General features: G+C 46.8%; 1 protein-coding gene across 2 annotated transcripts in view; it reads right to left on the reverse strand.

The window, feature by feature from the left end:
• Positions 1-2,962: 2,962 nt before the first annotated feature.
• Positions 2,963-21,055, reverse strand: part of ATP5PF (ATP synthase peripheral stalk subunit F6) — a 44,989-nt gene continuing 26,896 nt past the window's right edge. For both annotated transcript variants that reach the window (XM_085623065.1, XM_085623066.1), the window contains exons 2-4: positions 16,845-17,033; positions 6,389-6,513; positions 2,963-3,094 (exon numbers count right to left, since the gene is read on the reverse strand). In XM_085623065.1, the coding sequence (XP_085479191.1) occupies positions 3,066-3,094; positions 6,389-6,513; positions 16,845-17,014 (324 nt within the window). In that variant the 5' untranslated portion in view covers positions 17,015-17,033 and the 3' untranslated portion in view covers positions 2,963-3,065. The remainder of the gene's footprint in view (positions 3,095-6,388; positions 6,514-16,844; positions 17,034-21,055) is intronic.

A 21,055-nucleotide genomic window follows, 5' to 3' on the forward strand; every position in this document is an offset into this window, starting at 1 on the left:
ACAGAGGCAGAATGGGACTTCATGGCAGCCGCCACGATAACTGAGTCCGCTGGTGGGTCCGCCCTTAGAAACAAGGGATCCTCAGCAGGAGCCTTATATTTTTTCGCTATTCTTGAAGGCACAGAGCCCACCGTTGCAAGAGTGAGAAATGTGGCCATCGCTGTCTCCAACAATCCTGGCACCAATGGTAGCAAAGGTCTTGGTGCTGACCGGTGATGCAACGTATCAAATATAATTGACGTGGGGGCCAGAGGGGTATGTAGCGTGATATTCAATTTCTGCGCACCTCTACCCAGGACGTCAGAGAAAGTAGCGATGTCATCCACAGGGGACACTCGCGACAGGGGTGTCGAATACCAGGTCGGAGAATAGTCCCAGACCGAGGACCTTGTAGAGGAAGACCAGGTGGGTGATCTAGTGCGTCGCCTCTTGTGGGGACGGTCGCTGTGATGACCCCTGGACCGTGATCCGTGTTTGGAAGGAGATCTTGGCCTTCTGTGAGAAGAGGGACGATCCCTGGATCGTGACCGGTGTGGAGAAGGGACTAACAGGAGGGGACCTGCTCCTACGCGGAGAAAACCTGGAGGGAGAGTACGTGCGGGAAAAGTCTGAGCCCGGACTTCTGCAGTCACCTGTACCAACATTCTCCAACCAGCGAGGTGAAAGTCCAAACTTCTCCGGTGCCTTAGGTGATTTTTCCGGAGAGATCTGCACGATATGCAGGTCTGGAGATGATGATCGATCTCCTGAAGATCTAGATCTGGCTCATCTCTCCGCGGTCACTGCTGCTCTTTCCTTCGACGTCGAACGCCTCGACGTCGATGATGTTTGTGTCACCATCGGTGCAGATTGTTGTGAATGGCGCTCCGCCCTCGACGGTGGTCTCGACACCGACCGCCTACGGCGTTGCGGAGACCTCGACCTTCGTCGTCGACCTGATGACTTAGACGTCGACCTTCCATGACGTCGGCTTGGCGACTTCGTCGTCGACCTTCCATGACGTCGGCTTGGCGACTTCGTCGTCGACCTTCCATGACGTCGGCTTGGCGACTTCGTCGTCGACCTTCCATGACGTCGGCTTGGCGACTTCGTCGTCGACCTTCCATGACGTCGGCTTGGCGACTTCGTCGTCGACCTTCCATGACGTCGAATGGGGGTTGACCTCATCGACGTCAAATGCCTTGACGTCGAACGGCCCACTCGCGGCGAGACATAAGTCGTCGCATCTCTCGACGCCGAGCACATCGAGGGTGGCGGAGAGTGTCTTGACGTCGACGGAAGCCTCGACGGAGACAGTCCAGATCTCACCGGACTAACAGCCTTCGAGCCCGAAGGACTGCGCCTCGACGCCGACTTACTTCTCTGCGGCGGAGAATCTCGACGTCGAGATGAATCACTTGAAGCAGAAGTCGTTTTCGTTTTTTTCTACAGTACCTTTGACGTCGACGGCGAATCTCCTGGAACCTTGGTCTTCCTGGGGTCAGGAGAGGTGGTATGTCGCCGTTTCTGCGGTTGTCTAGCTGAAGAAGGTGGTTTTAAAGATGAATGGTCGCCTTCACGACGGCTTCTTTCCTTCTCCAGCTGGGCATGCAGCTTAATGCGCTCACTATCGCGCAGAGTGCACCTGGAAAACTTCTGGCAGTGGGGGCACCGGTCAGGATTGTGTGAAGTTGGTAAACACACAATACACAGTGTGGATCCGCCAGTGACATCTTATTGCCACAGAAAGGGTATTTCCTAAATAAAGCAGGCATTCTTCAGGAAACCAGCAGAACCCGCTTTCAGGAGCCAGAAAATGTCGAATTTTCTGAAAAATTCTGTATTACCAAAATTTCATTCAAAAAACTGAAGGGCTCAAGCTCCAGGATCCTCATAGAAGGAGCAGGAAAAAAGAACTGACCTGTCACCTGTGGTGCATCATGGGAGCAAGGGGTCTCCTGCAGGTCTTAAAGGCACGGTCCCCTTACTCTAATGCCTTAAAGGCAAGGTGTCAGTTTTCTTTGTTTCTTGATACTCTACTGCAGCCTACAGGCAAGTGCCTGCAATTACAAGTTTGCTTTATGGCAATAAAGCATTGTTGTGTGACAATTGGCTTGGTGCTTCCTTTTTTCCTTATGGGTTAGGGGGCACTACAATGCAAACCTATGTAATTTACAGCATTGCCAGGTTTGAAACATTTTTAGGCTGTATGTATATGTTTTCACATATGCATATATATGTATTTTCTATATGCTCTGGGATCCCGCACGTGGGCAGGGATTATTCATAGATTATGACATTGATAAGTATCCCCTGGATGAGAACATAATGTTATGGTGCCCAATAATAACGAAGCAGAAAGATGCAGTGCACATCTGATAAGGACCTGCATACATTAAACACACTTGAACAGCTTTCTAGGGATTCAGTTCACTAACACAAGAAAAACTCTATTCCATAATATGTTAGTCACATTGAGGGGACAGCTGTTTATGTAATCAACAGGTTTAGACAATCCTATACTGCTTACCAATACCGAATAACAGCACGTGAAATTCGGTCTTAGAATTCGGGGTATATCAAACTTTTCTGCCTTACATTTGCTTTATTACACACTTTCCAAATTAGACTTCTTACAGTTTAGTGGATACCAACATTGACCTCAATGCTAAAAGGACATGCTAATAGCCTCAATTTTAACCCAGTGGTGGTGTTATGTAATACCTTGTTTTTCACGGTCCTAAATTATAAATGTATGAAGGTAAATAAAATGCAGATGAGACGTTACAAAGGATTCTTTTTATGCACTTATTTAGGAGCTGCTTATTGACGACTACAGACATTTGCTCTACATGGTGTTTGATGAAGTTAAATTCACAAAGAAACTGAAAAGGTCACTGCCATGCATTATAGTGGCAGATTTCATTTAAGAAGCTTCAAATCATAGCAATTCAAAATAACAGCATAACTCAAAATGCCATAGTATGGTAAATGAACCAAAATGCTTTATTTACAACTGAACAGATTCGAGGGAGAAAACAATTTTAGACTGATGGTGCTGCTTCCGTTTGTGATTTTGCAAAGAACTACTTCTGTTGGTCTTCAAACTTCGGTTCTGTGAAGGGAAAACAGTAAAAAAGCTAATCAGAATGCTGCATTAGAACTTAAAGAAGAGTTGTTAAATTACTTCAAAATCTTAAACAGGTGTATGACCTGGCCATACAAGAGTGATGCAAAAATACATCAGACGTGTATATCTTCCACCAACACTATTGAAACAGCAATGAGTAAGGTACACTTGGTTGCACCACACGGAGCTGTGGCAAGTAGATGCATGCTAGTTCCTGCAAAGAAGTCCTCCCTCTTACATTAAGATTATGTTCAATCACATTTTTAATTTTACCTTTTACGTGAGCCAATCGACTAGAAAAATTGTTTTGTCTGCCCAAATGGATTCTAACCGTGGTTCCTAAGGGCAAGTGAGTACTTGATCAAACATTTGCAATGCTTTATTAAGTTTCTGGAGATGGTTGTGGAGTACTGTATTACTTGGGAGGTACCTTTGGAAAGTGGAATACTTATTCAATTGAATGAGAAACTCTTCTCAGCCATTTGATGTGTACGTCACAAGGACTGGGCCCTCATTGATCTTCCCGTTTGATCAGCTCTCCTTGTAAACAGGGGCTTAATTTCAATCTTTAATTCCACAAGACAGTCAGTGGGAAGTACCTAGAGTAACAGTCCTGGTGAGCTTCCACTGAAATGGAAAATTCTTAGGTTCTGCATGACTTCCAGCAAAGAGGATTGACAAGACAGTGTCAACCAGGGGCGGCTCCTCCGCAATGGCTCACTAGCTTAAAGTCAGCAGGTGAAAAATAAAACTATGTTCTATAGGAAGGGGCGGACTGGGCATTTGTGTTTGGCCGGTTGTCTCAGGCCCACTAAACAAACACGCACACTTAGGTTTCTCCATATATTGAAAAGCAGATATGGAAAAAAAGACCAGACTCCCGGTCCTGAGTGGAGCGTCTTTTAACCCGCGCAGGCCAATCCCTGTGCTGCTCTCATAGCATGAGAGCAGCGCGGGGATTGCACAGGCAGCCTGTCCCAGTGTCTGCTGGGTCCAAGAAAAACATGGAGGTGCGATGCGGATGGCGGCTGACAGCTTAAGGGAACTTCATTGAAAAATAATTATTAACCCCCCTGTGCTAAACCCCGCCCCACCCCCACCCCGCGCATTCCCTCCATCTGCACCACCACCCTTTGTTTGTGGCAGCTGCCACTGGTGTCAACATGGGTGGTTTTTCTCAGGTTCGACTGAGAAATACTAAAGCAGTCTTTTCTTTAGTTACAAAACTAAAAAAGCAAAATCTGATAGTATTTTTCTGGTACATCACTTTTAGCTTTGCATGGTACTTCTATGAAGTCTCTAGATACACATGTTCAGGAGCTACTTTCTCACTTTCCAAGTTTTAAATTAACTTTTTTTACTCACCAGAGTCATGGGACTGAGGTGAAGGAAAATTATTACTGTCTAGCTCGTACAGTAAAAGACCTGCATAGCTGCTCTCAAAACCTAATGTTTGCATTCCAAGACCTTAATATTAGCTACACAGTACCTATTTCTTTATCTATGGATTGCTCCTCTGGTGGATTAGTGAAACCCTGATTAATAGTGTCCATTACTCCATATCCTACTGTTTCATCAATGTTCTGTCACCAACTTATCCCTCTTCTACGGTGGCCGAACCAACAGGGCCTTGACCACTGTACCTCTCCTTTTTTACTTTTCAATCTCAATATACTTTCAGCATTGCGCAGCTGGAATTCAGCCATGAATGCACTGCTCATGTGATGCCAGTTGGTTCTCATTGCATGTGTGTTTGTTCCATCCTTGAAAACCAGCCAGGTGACTCATTTAACTTGGCCTGTGCTGCTTTAATTGCCACTTAAATAGTGTTTGTATTGGTGACAAGACCTATATAGAGGGAAGCTATTTATTTCATTTTTTATTTAAAACTCCATAAAGAGCATTTGCAGTCATGGCATTCGGGCAGTAGTCTACCCATTTCCTTGAGACTTGTTCTTTTGTGGTGCCATCCAAAACTTAGGCTTGTGTGTACAGATTTAAATATTCCAGCTCATCCCACAGTTTTTACAGCAGTGATGTATGAACTTGGAGGTTACATTTAAGGCATAAGTGCTAATTTCTGGGTAAGAACGAGTATGTGACACTCGTTTTTTAAGTATAGTCTCTGAACAGGAACTCTCATATGGATATACTGCAACCACGGTTCTACGAGCAGAAGGGAATTCTGCCACAAGGTTCTCCAAGGTCCATTGTGCAAGTTCTCCTTGAGCAGCCATGTATTCTTGCAATGTATAATCTGCTGGGGTTAAACCCAATTGAGTGTTTCATCACTTAATTATACTAATGGTGGATAAACACTGTCTCTCTATTGTAGATTTCAGACACAAACCTTAATTTTACGTCAGTTAGGCTTTCATCGATGAGGGAACAACCTAGCTGCACACCACTTAACTAATTTCAATAATTCTTGGAATTGCACAATACGTTTTAATGACGTTTTAGAACTTGAAGACAGCACAGTGAAATGCAAGTGTTTATCTGGTCAAGTAGAAGACATAAAATGACAAATAGAACTATAGCAATTACTGTTGAGACGTCACATTGTGCCAGTCAGATAGAAAATTTAACATAGGAGTTGTTGCCAGAAATTCAACTGACTGCTTTTCTTTGGGATAAAAAGGTGTTAGGAAACAGTTTCCCTATTTAAATCAAATTCTTCTAATACAAGGATTTCCCCTTTGAAGAGGATAGGGACCAGGTGTATGCGGTGGATAGCAAACCCCCTGTAAAAAGCCTTCTTTGGTGGTCCAAAATTGAGATTTCATTATTGCCAGATACAGAGCTCTCTGCACAAAAAGCTTCAATCCAAAGTAAAGTTCAACATAATAGTTTCTCAAAAATGCCAGATGCAGAACCGGACACCATCAGCCACAAGGCTCCTTAAAGTGGGATAGACAGCACTCCTACAGAGCCATAGAAAAAGTGACTTCTGCATCAAGTGAAGCACCAGCACAGCACTCTGAAAATAAATAAAATGCATCCAGCGTGAATGTCTTGGCATAATATAGCCCTGTCTAAACTAACAATCAAATTTAAAAGTTGGGGCAAAAGGCAATCTAAGTCCCTAATTATAACCTAAAATTGTCAAAGATGAGAAAAGTCTGACCAGAAATTCAGAAACAAATGCAACAGAAAACCTCCTTAGAGTACCATAAACAAAAGGAAAAATAATGCAATATTTTCATAAGGAATCCCGTTGCAATTTTGCTGCAATTAATTTGCCTTACTAGTTATGAAGAAAAAGTAATTCCAACTTACCCTCAAATTTAAATTCTGGAAATTTCTCAAGATCTCCTCCTCCATACAATCGCTGAAGTTTGACTATATCTTCAGTTAACTCTTTCTGGAATTCGGGACCTGCATCCACAGGCCCTCCAACTTGCCTAGATGGAGAAAGCAGGAAAAAATGCACTTGGTTACACAAATTGCATCAGCTAGTGTGATCAAATGATATGAATTTTGACAATGTATTGTTAGCAAAGCAGTTAGGCATTTGCTTACAATTCTAACTGCACGGAAGTCAACAGTTGAGGTTTTTGTAAAGGAGAACACACATGCCATCAACACATACAGTGGTTCAACACTTAACAGAATATTTATACTTCCAGTTTGCACAAAATAATTTCGCCTTCTGGCATGATTGTTGCAACAAGCTCTTTGCCCAATGATTACATTAGTAGACGTCAAAAACTTGAAAAAAGCTTTGACTGGCTAGGCCCGCCAGTGCTACTAAAGTAGGTTAAATACTCCCACTACAAGCTTCCTACTATTTGTGGATTTCTTCCAGTAGTCATTGTGGAATAGCTCAGAGAACCCTAATATGAATGGGGCCAGGTATTGGCCATATTTCTCCAAGGCATGGCAAAAAGCACTGGAACTGAAAGCACACTGCACTGTGACACGAAGAACAGGGACTTGAAGTGCCCCCCAGGCTAAAGACAGAATTTGGCCTTGGGACAGGAAGAAGACTACAAGACCCAATTAGCTGAACCCTGTGGAGGATGACTCAATGAAGCAAGCTCTACGAAGTTATGCACACCTTGCACACAGATGGACGGAATAGACTAAAAACCAAAGAAGTCAAGGAATTTATAGGACACTTCCAGAACTGCTGAAATTACGAAGCTGCACTGTGAAACAACTTTTGGAAGCTTAGATCTCTTCTGTAAAATCTCCAGAGGAAGTCAAGACATCTTCAACTTTATCTTCATAGGGTGAAAGTGGGGTGTGTGCTAGCAATAGAACCTGTGAATATGGACCTCTAGACTTTGTGCTGCTAACCTTCGCAGTCCAGGAGATATTGTACCTCAAGGGTGTGCTTGAACACCAAAGAGTTCCCCATTGCCAATTAGCAGGTCCAAAGGGAGCCCAATGCCACATCTGTGACCCCTAACATGTAATTACTTGACCATGAGTAGCTATTAACAGGATACGAGCCGCTGAAGGTGACGTACCCTGCAGCAAACTATTTAAGTGGGTGACATTTGGTGCACAGGCCTCCTGCAACAATCAATCAGACATTTCTAGAGCGCAGCGAATCACCCGAGATGGTCTTGAGGCGCTGGACCTGTAGGCTGCGTCATGGGGGTTGGATCATTCAAACATCCAGGTCTTAAGGTCTCTTCTGAATAGTTTGTTCAGCGCTTGGATAGAACATGTAGCAAGGGTGGAGGAATTGCTATCATTTATAAAGATTATTTATTTTGCCACATCCTAGATAGCCCCCTGCTAGATTGCGTAAACGCCCTATTCTCTATCCAATTTACCCCCTCACTTACTTTTGCTGGCATTCTTCTTTACTGCCCCCCAGGAGCACAGGGACAATTCTGTAGCTCGCTACTTGAAACTGTCCTAAACCTAGGTAGTGCATTGCCCAATTTTAATCTTCTTGGGGATTTTAATTTGCATTTTGATGACCCTTTAGATAAAGTTCCTGATGACCTCGCCCATGATCTTGCAGCCTACCAGCTGCACCTAAAGATTCATCAAGCCACTCATATGAAGGGTAATCTTCTTGACCCTATTTTTTCAAGAATAGTAGAATTAAAAGGGAAGGAGCCCATCCCCCTCCCTTGGTCAGACCACTTCCTACTGCCTTTTTCATGGCACCCATCCTCCCCGCGCACTCATCTATTGGCATCTTGCATCCAAGCTCGCCACTGGCCCAAACTAAGCGTAGAGGACTGGACCCGTGAATTGATATTAACAATACCCACACACGACCCCGATCCCTCATTTGCCAACAGAAAGTTCTGCACGTGGATTGAGAATTCACTAGATGTAGTACTGTCCAGAAAAACAGTCTACAAAAAAAAAAACAACAATAATAACAATAACAATAATAATAATAGGACCCAATAACCCCTTCCCTGCGGCACGAATTCCGCCGCGGCGCTGGGGGGTTCGGGGTGAGCGCGGCGCCGCCATGCTCGTGACGGAACCACGCCGTCATGAGTCACGGGCGAACTGTGCTCATGACGGCGTGGTTCCGTCACGACTCCGCCCACTCAGTACTTCACCCGCACAGGCGGGGAATTAGTGCCGCTTAGGCGGAGCGGCCGCAGCATGACGGAACCACGCCGTCATGAGCACACGCCGCCCGTGACTCATGACGGCGTGGTTCCGTCATGAGCGTGGAAGGGGTTAAATCCCCCTGGTTCACACCCGATCTTCGCAACAGCAATGCAAAAGATTAGAAAGAGTATGGAGGAAAGACTTTGCTAGTGAGAAAAAATTAGACTACAGAGCATACATTACCTCCTACAAAGCAGCACTAAAAGCAACACAGGCTGCCTACTACAAGGAAGAAATTCAATCGTCCTCCAACTCCTATAAAGAAATATTTCAGATCGCAAAAAAACTTTTGAGAATTCCAGATCCATCCCCCCCCCCCCAGCCCTTGACCCGACTGGCTATCGTTGTGAGGAATTAGCAGGTTTTTTCTCCACCAAAATCGAAAATATCCTTAATCTTCTGCCACTTGCTGATAATGAACACCTCCTCGAGCCCCTCGAATTGGTACCTCAGAATAATGACTTCCATCTAGAGTCATACGCTCCACTCACTGAGGAACTCCTCCCTTCCATCTTAGACTCAATTAAGAGTGGCTCTCTGACTGACCCTGCCCCCTTCAATATTCTGAAGCTGGCAACACCCACTATCATTACTCCTATCGCTAATTTAATCAATGCCTCTCTAGCATCGGGTATATTCCCCTAGGACTGGAAAAACGCCATAGTGAATGCACTACTAAAAAAAACCACCTAGATCCCACGGAGTTGGGCAATTATCGCCCCATCTCCTTACTCCTTGGAATTAGCAAAATGGCAGAAAAATACGTCATTCGCCTACTTCCGCGCACCTTGAAACCTTTAAACTGCTCCACTCCTCCCGTCCCGGCCAGGGCACTGAGACTACACTGACCGGTGGTGAAGGAGTCAAGAAAGATTCTTGACTCCGGAGGGTCCTAAGCCATCATCCTCTTGGACCTTCGTGCAGCCTTTGACACGGTAAACCACCGCATCCTGATACACCGTCTCAAAAAAGTGGGAGTGACAGGCAAGGCCCTGTCCTGGTTGGAATCATTCCTGGAAGAAAGATTCTTTCAGGTATTTGAAGGCAACACCTGGTCCCGACCAGTGCCACTCCAATGTGGGGTCCCCCAGAACTCTTCTTTGAGCCCTACACTTTTTAATGTGTACATGTCCCCACTAGCAGAGATAGTAGCCCCTTTTGGAATCCAACTAGTCACCTACGCGGACAATACCCAGCTTATTGTGGCTTTGAGCAGTTTCCCACGAACCTCTGCTCCGGTCTCAAAGAAGTCGCCAGCTGGATGAGCTCCTCCCACCTCAAACTCAACGGTGACAAGACCAAGCTCATGCTGTTGGGCAACCAAGCAATTTTTAACTCTAACAATCTGTGGCCATCGTGCATGGGGCTTGCACCGATGCCAAAACAGGAAATAAAGAGCCTGGGCATCTGGCTCGACCATGATCTTACCTTTAGAACCCAAGCTAGGAAAACCGCTGCTACCTGCTACGGTATGCTCCGTACCGCACGGAAAGTACTCCCTCTTTTACCCTTCCACTCTAGAAAGCTCCCAGTTCAAGCGATCATTCTTTCCAGGCTGGACTACAGTAACGCCCTCTATCTGGGCGTGCCCAATTCAGTTATTTCCAAACTACAAGTGGTCCAAAACTCGGCAGCAAGGCTCCTCACGGGCACAAATAACCGCTGCTCAGCCAAGCCTGCCCTGAGAGCACTCCACTGGCTCCCGATACAGGAAAGAATACATTTCAAAGCCCTTTGCATCGCACACAAAAGCTTTCAGGGTAAGGGTCCCCCCCATCATCAAAAATCTCATTAAGCCTTACAAAGCCACTAGAAGTCTCCGTTCAGATGAACTCCATCTGGCGGAGGTCCCCAGAATTAAGAAGGCCCGGACAGGTGGCTGCCTTCTTTCCTACAACGCCTCTAGACTCTGGAACTCCCTTCCTCTTTCTATCTGCAAGGAAGCTAATCACTTAACATTCCGCAAACATCTGAAGACATGGCTATTCCCATAATTCCACCTGCTCCTCTAGTCGCCTCCGAAGCGCTGGGATGCCTCCGGGTAGCCATGCGCTATACAAGAATATTTCATCATTTCAGTGACAGTGCGGTCCTGAGGTGCAGGGGCAGGTTGTTCCAAGCCTTGGCTGCCAGGTGCGAGAAGGAGCTTCCTCCGCTGTTGGCTCAACGGATACGTGGGGTGTCTGCGAGGGAGGCATTGGTCAGCATCTTGAACTGGTATCTCTTCTGAATCGGGAGCCAGTGTAGCTTCAGATTGGGTGTGATGTGGGTCCTTCTGGGGAAGGTAGAGTATGAGTCTTGCAGCCGAGTTCTGTATTGTCTGGAGTCTCTTCAGGAGATGTGCAGTGATTCCTACGTAGAGCGCGTTTCCGTAGTCCATCTGCTGGTGAAGAGAGCCTGCGTGAAGGTCCTTCTGGTGTTTACCTATTTACTGGGAGCCACCTGAAGATCTTGCGCATGCGACAGGTGTGGAAGCAGGCAGAGGAGACTGCATTCACTTGAATCTTCATGGATAGGTTGTGGTCTATGATGATGCAGAGGTTGCGTGCGTGATCTGTTGGGACGGGTGGTGTGCTGAGCTCTGCGGGCCACCATGAGTCGTTCCATGGCGAGGTGTTCCCAGAGACAAGGACTTCTTTTCTTTTTCCGAGTTGAGTTTGAAACAGTTGTCTTTCCTCCAGTCTGCGACGTTCATCATGCATCTGTGGAAGTTGTTTTTTGTGGTGTAGGGATCTTCGGACAGTGAGAGGAGGAGTTGAGTGTCATCTGCATAGGAGATGATGTTGAGTCCGTGTGATCAGACGGTGTTGGCCAGGTGGTTCATGCAGGTGTTGAAGAGGGTAGGGCTGAGAAACGATCCTTGGGGGACTCTGCAGGTGGTCTTCTTGGGCTCAGAGGCAAATGGCGGGAGGCGGATACTTTGAGTTTTGCCAGAGAGGTATGAGGGAACCAGTTGAGGGCATTCCTTGAATCCCGCTGTTGAGGAGTCGGTTGATCAGGATGTGGTGGGAGACTGGGTCAAATGCGGTGGATCCAGGAAGATGAGGGCTGCTGTTTCCCTACGGTCCAGGAGGGCTCTGATGTCGTCTGTGACTGCGATCAGGGCTGTCTTGGTGCTCAGGTCCAGGAAGATGAGGGCTGCTGTTTCCCTACGGTCCAGGAGGGCTCTGATGTAGTCTGTGACTGTGATCAGGGCTGTCTTGGTGCTGTGGTTAGTTCGAAATCCAATCTGGGAGGGGTCCAGGAGGTGGTCTTCTAGGTTTTGGTTGAGTTGCTGGTTGATTGGTCAGCAGAGGGTTTTTTCAGGAGGGGTCTCACTTCAGCGTCTTCCCAGTCCTCTGGGAAGGAGGCAGCAGTGATGGAGGTGTTCAGGCCCTTTCTGAGTTTGTCGCCGACAGCCTCGCTTCCGAGGTTGAAGACGCAGTGGGGGCATGGCCCCGAGGGTGCTACAGACTGCACTGAGTTTGACACGGTAAACCACCGCATCCTGATACACCGTCTCAAAAAAGTGGGAGTGACAGGCAAGGCCCTGTCCTGGTTGGAATCATTCCTGGAAGAAAGATTCTTTCAGGTATTTGAAGGCAACACCTGGTCCCGACCAGTGCCACTCCAATGTGGGGTCCCCCAGAACTCTTCTTTGAGCCCTACACTTTTTAATGTGTACATGTCCCCACTAGCAGAGATAGTAGCCCCTTTTGGAATCCAACTAGTCACCTACGCGGACAATACCCAGCTTATTGTGGCTTTGAGCAGTTTCCCACGAACCTCTGCTCCGGTCTCAAAGAAGTCGCCAGCTGGATGAGCTCCTCCCACCTCAAACTCAACGGTGACAAGACCAAGCTCATGCTGTTGGGCAACCAAGCAATTTTTAACTCTAACAATCTGTGGCCATCGTGCATGGGGCTTGCACCGATGCCAAAACAGGAAATAAAGAGCCTGGGCATCTGGCTCGACCATGATCTTACCTTTAGAACCCAAGCTAGGAAAACCGCTGCTACCTGCTACGGTATGCTCCGTACCGCACGGAAAGTACTCCCTCTTTTACCCTTCCACTCTAGAAAGCTCCCAGTTCAAGCGATCATTCTTTCCAGGCTGGACTACAGTAACGCCCTCTATCTGGGCGTGCCCAATTCAGTTATTTCCAAACTACAAGTGGTCCAAAACTCGGCAGCAAGGCTCCTCACGGGCACAAATAACCGCTGCTCAGCCAAGCCTGCCCTGAGAGCACTCCACTGGCTCCCGATACAGGAAAGAATACATTTCAAAGCCCTTTGCATCGCACACAAAAGCTTTCAGGGTAAGGGTCCCCCCCATCATCAAAAATCTCATTAAGCCTTACAAAGCCACTAGAAGTCTCCGTTCAGATGAACTCCATCTGGCGGAGGTCCCCAGAATTAAGAAGGCCCGGACAGGTGGCTGCCTTCTTTCCTACAACGCCTCTAGACTCTGGAACTCCCTTCCTCTTTCTATCTGCAAGGAAGCTAATCACTTAACATTCCGCAAACATCTGAAGACATGGCTATTCCCATAATTCCACCTGCTCCTCTAGTCGCCTCCGAAGCGCTGGGATGCCTCCGGGTAGCCATGCGCTATACAAGAATATTTCATCATTTCAGTGACAGTGCGGTCCTGAGGTGCAGGGGCAGGTTGTTCCAAGCCTTGGCTGCCAGGTGCGAGAAGGAGCTTCCTCCGCTGTTGGCTCAACGGATACGTGGGGTGTCTGCGAGGGAGGCATTGGTCAGCATCTTGAACTGGTATCTCTTCTGAATCGGGAGCCAGTGTAGCTTCAGATTGGGTGTGATGTGGGTCCTTCTGGGGAAGGTAGAGTATGAGTCTTGCAGCCGAGTTCTGTATTGTCTGGAGTCTCTTCAGGAGATGTGCAGTGATTCCTACGTAGAGCGCGTTTCCGTAGTCCATCTGCTGGTGAAGAGAGCCTGCGTGAAGGTCCTTCTGGTGTTTACCTATTTACTGGGAGCCACCTGAAGATCTTGCGCATGCGACAGGTGTGGAAGCAGGCAGAGGAGACTGCATTCACTTGAATCTTCATGGATAGGTTGTGGTCTATGATGATGCAGAGGTTGCGTGCGTGATCTGTTGGGACGGGTGGTGTGCTGAGCTCTGCGGGCCACCATGAGTCGTTCCATGGCGAGGTGTTCCCAGAGACAAGGACTTCTTTTCTTTTTCCGAGTTGAGTTTGAAACAGTTGTCTTTCCTCCAGTCTGCGACGTTCATCATGCATCTGTGGAAGTTGTTTTTTGTGGTGTAGGGATCTTCGGACAGTGAGAGGAGGAGTTGAGTGTCATCTGCATAGGAGATGATGTTGAGTCCGTGTGATCAGACGGTGTTGGCCAGGTGGTTCATGCAGGTGTTGAAGAGGGTAGGGCTGAGAAACGATCCTTGGGGGACTCTGCAGGTGGTCTTCTTGGGCTCAGAGGCAAATGGCGGGAGGCGGATACTTTGAGTTTTGCCAGAGAGGTATGAGGGAACCAGTTGAGGGCATTCCTTGAATCCCGCTGTTGAGGAGTCGGTTGATCAGGATGTGGTGGGAGACTGGGTCAAATGCGGTGGATCCAGGAAGATGAGGGCTGCTGTTTCCCTACGGTCCAGGAGGGCTCTGATGTCGTCTGTGACTGCGATCAGGGCTGTCTTGGTGCTCAGGTCCAGGAAGATGAGGGCTGCTGTTTCCCTACGGTCCAGGAGGGCTCTGATGTAGTCTGTGACTGTGATCAGGGCTGTCTTGGTGCTGTGGTTAGTTCGAAATCCAATCTGGGAGGGGTCCAGGAGGTGGTCTTCTAGGTTTTGGTTGAGTTGCTGGTTGATTGGTCAGCAGAGGGTTTTTTCAGGAGGGGTCTCACTTCAGCGTCTTCCCAGTCCTCTGGGAAGGAGGCAGCAGTGATGGAGGTGTTCAGGCCCTTTCTGAGTTTGTCGCCGACAGCCTCGCTTCCGAGGTTGAAGACGCAGTGGGGGCATGGCCCCGAGGGTGCTACAGACTGCACTGAGATTATGATGGAGGAGGTCCAAGTGGGTGAGAAGGTGTTCGGAGTTTGTGTTCATGGGTGTCGGCCGGTTGATGCTGTCTGCGGAGAGTTGGCATTCGAAGTTTTCGTAGATGGCCGAGATCTTGTCATGGAAGAAGTCCGTGAGGTTGTTGCACAATTCCTGGGAGGGAGAGATGTAATTCTTGGTGGCTGTGGGATTGGTGAACTCCTTCACAATGGCGAAGAAATCTTTGCTGCGGTTTGCACTGGCTCGGATACAGTCTGCTAGGTAATTCTTGGTTTTTTCAGGAGGTGGTGGTACTGGTTGAGAGCGATTCTGTAGACGGGTGTGTCTTCTATTTTTTTGCAGATAGCCACCTCCTTTCATGTTGTTGGCAGTTGCTTCTGGTGGAGTGCCGATCCTCTGTGAACCAACTTGCTCTTTTGCTTTGTTCTTTAACCTTGGCTGTCTTGGCAGTGGCAATGGCGTTGGTGCATTTTTTGATCCACTGGGGGAAGTTCTTTGCTGCTTGTTTAAGGTTGTGTGTAGAATCTGGGAGCTGAGTATCTCATTTCACTGGTCTTCTGATACCTTTTTCCATTCTCTTCATGTGGATCTAAGGTAGTCTGGGCCTGAGGTGGTGAAGTGTTCGCTGTTGTGGTCGGACCAGGTGAGTGGTGTGGTGTGGATGTACCTGTCACTGGAGGTGTAAGGTGAAGATGAGGTCAAGCGTGTATCCTGTGATGTGGGTGGGGTTGGGGACGAGCTGCACGAGTCCGATGTGTGCATGCTTTCCCAAATGTTGGTGGAGTTAGCATCGCTAGGGTCGTCGAGTAGGAAGTGGAGATCTCCGAGGAAGAGGTAGTGCTCGGAGTCGATTGCGAGGACGGCGATTATTTCCAGGATGGTGTTGTAGAAGCTGGGGCGTGGTCCTGGTGGTCAGTAGGCAAAGGTACCTCTGATGGTGCTTATCCAGTATGTATGGAGAGTAGTCGTGAGGGTCTTGGTCGATGTATCAGTTGTGGCGCGTTTGCTGTGTTGTTGGTGAGGTGCTAAAATGCGAGACAGCAGTGTCGGCAGGAGAACGGTCATTATGTGATCCATGGGGATGTGCGGCAGCAGAGATTGTTGCTGCGTTCGGGGTCCAGGACGCAGAAGTCTGCGACGGTGTAGCTCTGCAGGGTGGAAGAGCAAGTGGTCCTGGTGCTGGGTGCCGTCCACGTGCAGAAGGGCTTGCCTTTTGTGCGCCGTTGGTGCAGCTGCGCAGTGGTCTCCAGAAGTAGCAGCAGTAAGGGACTGCCAGGGAGGTGGGAGGGCGGGGAGCAGGAAAACGCTGGGAGAGGGAAAACGGCAGGTGCAGAGAAACCAACCAGCAATTACCAAAACTGAATAAAGAGATGCCAAACCCAAATCAAGCATAAAGGCTACCACAATTTAAAGTTACCAGTAATCCAGTTCAGTTGCCTAGACAGGCAGCATTCGCTTGGCAGTGGGACTAAACAGCTGGCCTCGAGGGCAGACACGCGTCACATTCAGGAGGAGCTGGGCAGCAGGGGGAGTGGCTCACGAGACGAGGAGGTCAAGGACTACTCCCTGCATTTGACCTGAGACAAGTTAGAGTACCCCTGCCAACCCACTAGGATACTGTGAAGAGTTTACCGGAAACTCTGTTAAACTGAAGTGCCCACTAACGAGAATAGTGAGTAACCTGTCTTTTCCATGGACTACTGCACGACACCCGGAATTAATGGAATGCTCCATAGAAATGAGTTATCACCCTCTAGTAATTTTGGCTCAGCAAAATGTTTGCTGATGTGATCGATATTACAGAAGCGACCACACAAGCATCTCCAGCACCTTTTATAATACCACAGTGCTTCAGGGATGCAAATGCCGATTGAGCTGCCCAGGGTGCTTGGTTTAATATGAGCCCTAATGTGCACAGACTGAAATGAAATACATCACTGCTGAAGAAGTTTTATATACAAATGTATCTGTCAGTGTGCTTACGTGGTCATTAAAGTACTTCAGATTTCCCTCAAGAGAGAACATCTATTATAGCAGGGCTGTAGGAATAACTGCGCACATTTTGTATGAAAATATTTGCATTCCCTTTCATCGATTTCAATGCTAAATTGGTTATAGATGCCCTCTCACTTACTTGCTCTTTGTGTTGTATTCCCGGATTTTATCGAGGAAAAGCTTCTGGACTGGATCAAGCTCCTTTGCTTTGTTGAATACAATGGCCGAGAGCCCAATGTTCCTTCGAAGCTGGAGCGAGAGAGATGACCGGAAGACAGAGGACAAACGGAACAGACCCTGGAGAAGCATGATGTGATGTTTGTCTCAACTAGAAAGTAAAACATTACATTTGTCAGTGGGTTAACTTTCACAGGAATAGAGTCAATTAACCATCACCCAACGGATAAATTTTTATCACAAACGTGTTCAACTCCTTTGAATCTCTCCTCAGTCTATGTAGAATCATAGGTCTGGGAAGATTCAAAAGCCAAGGTTTTCAAGTCAATGAACAGTCAGTCTCTTTTCCAGACATCTGCAGCACATATGTTGCCCAGTGTGGGAGTGCACTTACTTACTGCGTGTTGTTAGTTTCCCTCCCTGGAAGGGCATGGCAATTTACTCTTGTCAAACTAAGTGGGTTCCAGGGTTGAAAAGGGGAGGGACACTTTCCAATAGTTAATAGGGTGCACGGAAAGACGAAGAATATATTGCTGAGGCACGAACACAAAAAGTAATTGTGCTACAGAAACTCTCAACTGGTGGGCATTTGTAGGTGTATATTTTGCATGCATACCGTTTAAAAATCAAAGATTGCTATGTTCATGAAGTACTTCAATTCTTGAGAACTGCATAAAAGTTGGATACTTGTTCTAAGCGCAGAAATAAATCTAAGTAAGCAAATGTTTAACGTTTTCCACCAGCTGACTGCAAAATGAAATTCTTGTTTAAAATGGTGCAAAAGGACAATCGTTTGTTTAAATCAAAATTTGTTGCAGCTGTGAGGAGACCGATCGCTCAGCAACTCTAGTCATGGGTATGGACTCATGAGACTGCAGGGAACTAAAGAACACAGAGCCATAATAAAGCACTGGTCATTCATTCAGAGGTGTTGCTATCACACAATACAGTCATTTTGCCAGAGAAGCTTGTTGGCAGATCATGGATTTTGGAAGGCAGCACGTACATCAAGTCCTATCAGTGTACATGTCCGTTTCTGAAAGATCTAAATAGGTGTTTAAAAAGTTATAAATCAAGACTGGAAGCGGGTTCATTTTACTAAAAAGTTGCCTCCCTTGTAGCAACTGTTAATTGATGCTGCAATTTAAAGTTTTTACCTCAGTCTTAGAACGCAGAGATCCTTGGATAATTAATTATTGAAAGGCAAGTAGAATATAATTCACAAAAATCACCACATTGGATATCAGATCTGTTAAGAATACCCAGTTAGATGCTGAAATAACTGATAATCTTAAGAATGGTCAGCAGTTTATGCGCTGCCTCACACATGGAGCATTGTACGCAAAATAAATGCCTGAAAAACTGAAGTTCTATTGTGCCAACCACTACCTTTTAACTCCGTAACCTCCATGCCCTAATCCACTCTGTGTGCAATGCATAATGGCAAACTATGCGTGACAGACGTTTTAGATTGCTAATTAATTCCACATGTAAATATTCCTTCCCATTTGGCAGTTTTCTTCCACTTGCACCAGCATTCTTCGTGGGGAGTTGCTTTTGTTACAGTTTCCCACCAGATTGCCTTGTTCTTCCCACTGTTTTTTCATGCACTGACTTTTACAACAATGTCTTCTTATTCTTCGCTGACTAGGCCTGGAAAAATCCTACAAAAATATTGCCAAGCGTGCAGGGCCTAACCCATAGTTTATCAACTAGCCCATTGAAATGAGCACTTTTTTCTGTTAGAGAGCATGACCTACTGTACTCTTTCCCGCAATATAGCAAAAAGCAAGCACCTGCAAGCCTTACATTCACTTTCAAAGTATTTTTAAGCCAGGTTCGGCGAGAAAAGTACCGGACCCTCTCCACCACTTCTACTGCATAACCATGTCTTTCCGGGAAGGGGGCAATTCTACTGTGGTTAGAGAAGTACACCTAACTCGTTCTCTCATTAATTCAATTGCAATCTCTGCGGAGTCTCTGTAAAATCTACACATACAAGACAGCAACTGCACAACCTATCTGTAAACTGCTGTGTGCAAGGCTGTGACGTAAAGATTAAGGCCAGCTCTGAAGACGGGGTGACTGGTTGTCCCACCCCATGAAGATCAACTGACTCACGTTTATTAGACCTCATAATGAACAGTAAACACTAACTTGCAAACAAACAAAATAAATCTGCTTATATTCATATTCCCTTAAGTGTTAAGCAAGATCTTATTACAGGTTTAAAAAAAAAAAATAACCAATACTATATAAGGAACACAGAGACAAGATGGCAGAAATGTAAGATTTTCCCAGTCCTCCAACACCCAATCCCCCCTTCAAAGCAAGCACTCACAGCGAAACCACCCACTTTTCTTCTCAGCTGGGTGGCTTTGAAGCCCCAGTCGCACCAGTGGACAGAGCGAGACGGGTGAATAGACACAGAGTTCATAAGAGGAAACTTTGACTTGCATGTTCCGGGCACACAACATTTTCGATATATCAACCACGACTTGACGGTTTGAGCCACCAGAGACAAGGCAGATTCTTAGACAGCTGGGGTGGAGTTTTGGGAAACATTCATGGGAAACTGTCGGCCCTTATGTCTAAAGTGAGGCGTGCTGGTCCGAAAGCGGGTCTGTAATTGTGGGCTTGCCTTAGGGCAGATGGTGTTGCACCCAACACCCTGCTGGTGTTTGGTTTGGGTTCCCCCTTCACTCCCTAGGTGATACCCACAAGGAGGGAAGACCTGAGGGGAAAGAGCACAATTCACGAAGTGAGCACCCCCTCCCAAGTCCTTTGTTTTGACTAACAGAAAATTTGAGATTTTGATGGCACTCAAACTTGCAGACTATTAGCCGTGTCTGCCCTGAGGTGAACTTAACAGCCTAGGGGCCAGATGTGGTTACAAACAACTAGCATTCATGTTGTACTCTGACACCGAATTAAGCATACAAGCCCGGAGAGACAAGACCCTCCTCACATGAAGACTGGGCCGGCACCAATGACACTGTGCACCCTGCTGTAGGACCTGAAGGCACTTGCACTCTGCAACAATGGCATCAAGGAAATACAAAAAAAGAGACCACATTAGGGACATGCTGATAAGACGGACAACCTGTAAAAGTGATCCATCACCCCGGGGGCAAGGAGGCACCTCACCTGTACCAGACAGGGCCCCTACTGAAAGCAGCTCTCAGAAAGACACACTCGTCATCACAGTGTTTATGGAAGAGTTATTCTGCAGGGTGAAAAGGTGATACCTCCTCTCTACGCGGGTGAAGGACACGATTGTGGCAGACTGACGCTGATCCCGGCGTCCCCGTGATTACTTGGATTTACTCCATATCCTAAAACCTCCCCCATCGGTACCGATTCGTGGTACAACGAGGAGCAGCTTTAAATTTTCTCCCCCCCCCTTAATCGCCGATGTTCCCTCCGTGACACGGCGCCAGTTTATACACGATACACTGCCGTGTAATGCATCCAAGATATCCTACCTTGGAATCCGGACCGTTACTTCATTGCAATTGTCCCTTTGCCCTCCTTGGACACCGGACCGTGTCCTCCTCAGCACCGCTCTAATTCAGCAACCCGGTCCTGAAGATGATCCTGAATCATAGGATCGAAACGTCATCGACCCCTCAGCACAACTGATAGCGCATTATCCTCTGTGGTTCAACCAATTTACTACTCCATCTAAAAACCTGTAAATTACTGCAGTGAACCACCAATACTCACTATATATATCTGTTCACTAATTGCACGTTGCGCCGTTTTCGCTGATTACACATGGTCACCTGCGTCGCCACTTTTTGAGTCACATACACAATTGAGCACCAAGTCCAACTCGGGTTGTTTTCGCATTCCTTGCCTACAGTGCTGCTACAACTGTACCTACTTCATTGTGTTTTTAAAATATATGATGCCAAGTGCACTTTTAAAAAAATTCAATCAGTCTCCCTTTTTCCTTTCATGTAATGTGTTGTACATGCATTTCTAACTTACTTTCTTACAAATTGCGGCTTATTTTATTATGGAGACTGGCGTTTGCTTTTCTTTCTCCGACTGCAAAGTTAGAGGATTTTGTAAAAAGTGAGCAGTCTGACAATCGTGCTGGGATACATTCAGTTTGAAAGGAAAGGCTGTAGCATGTAATTATTTTATTTTTTTTATTTTTATTTATCC

Source organism: Triturus cristatus, chromosome 8, assembly GCF_964204655.1.
Source record: "Triturus cristatus chromosome 8, aTriCri1.1, whole genome shotgun sequence".
Lineage (NCBI taxonomy): Eukaryota > Metazoa > Chordata > Amphibia > Caudata > Salamandridae > Triturus > Triturus cristatus.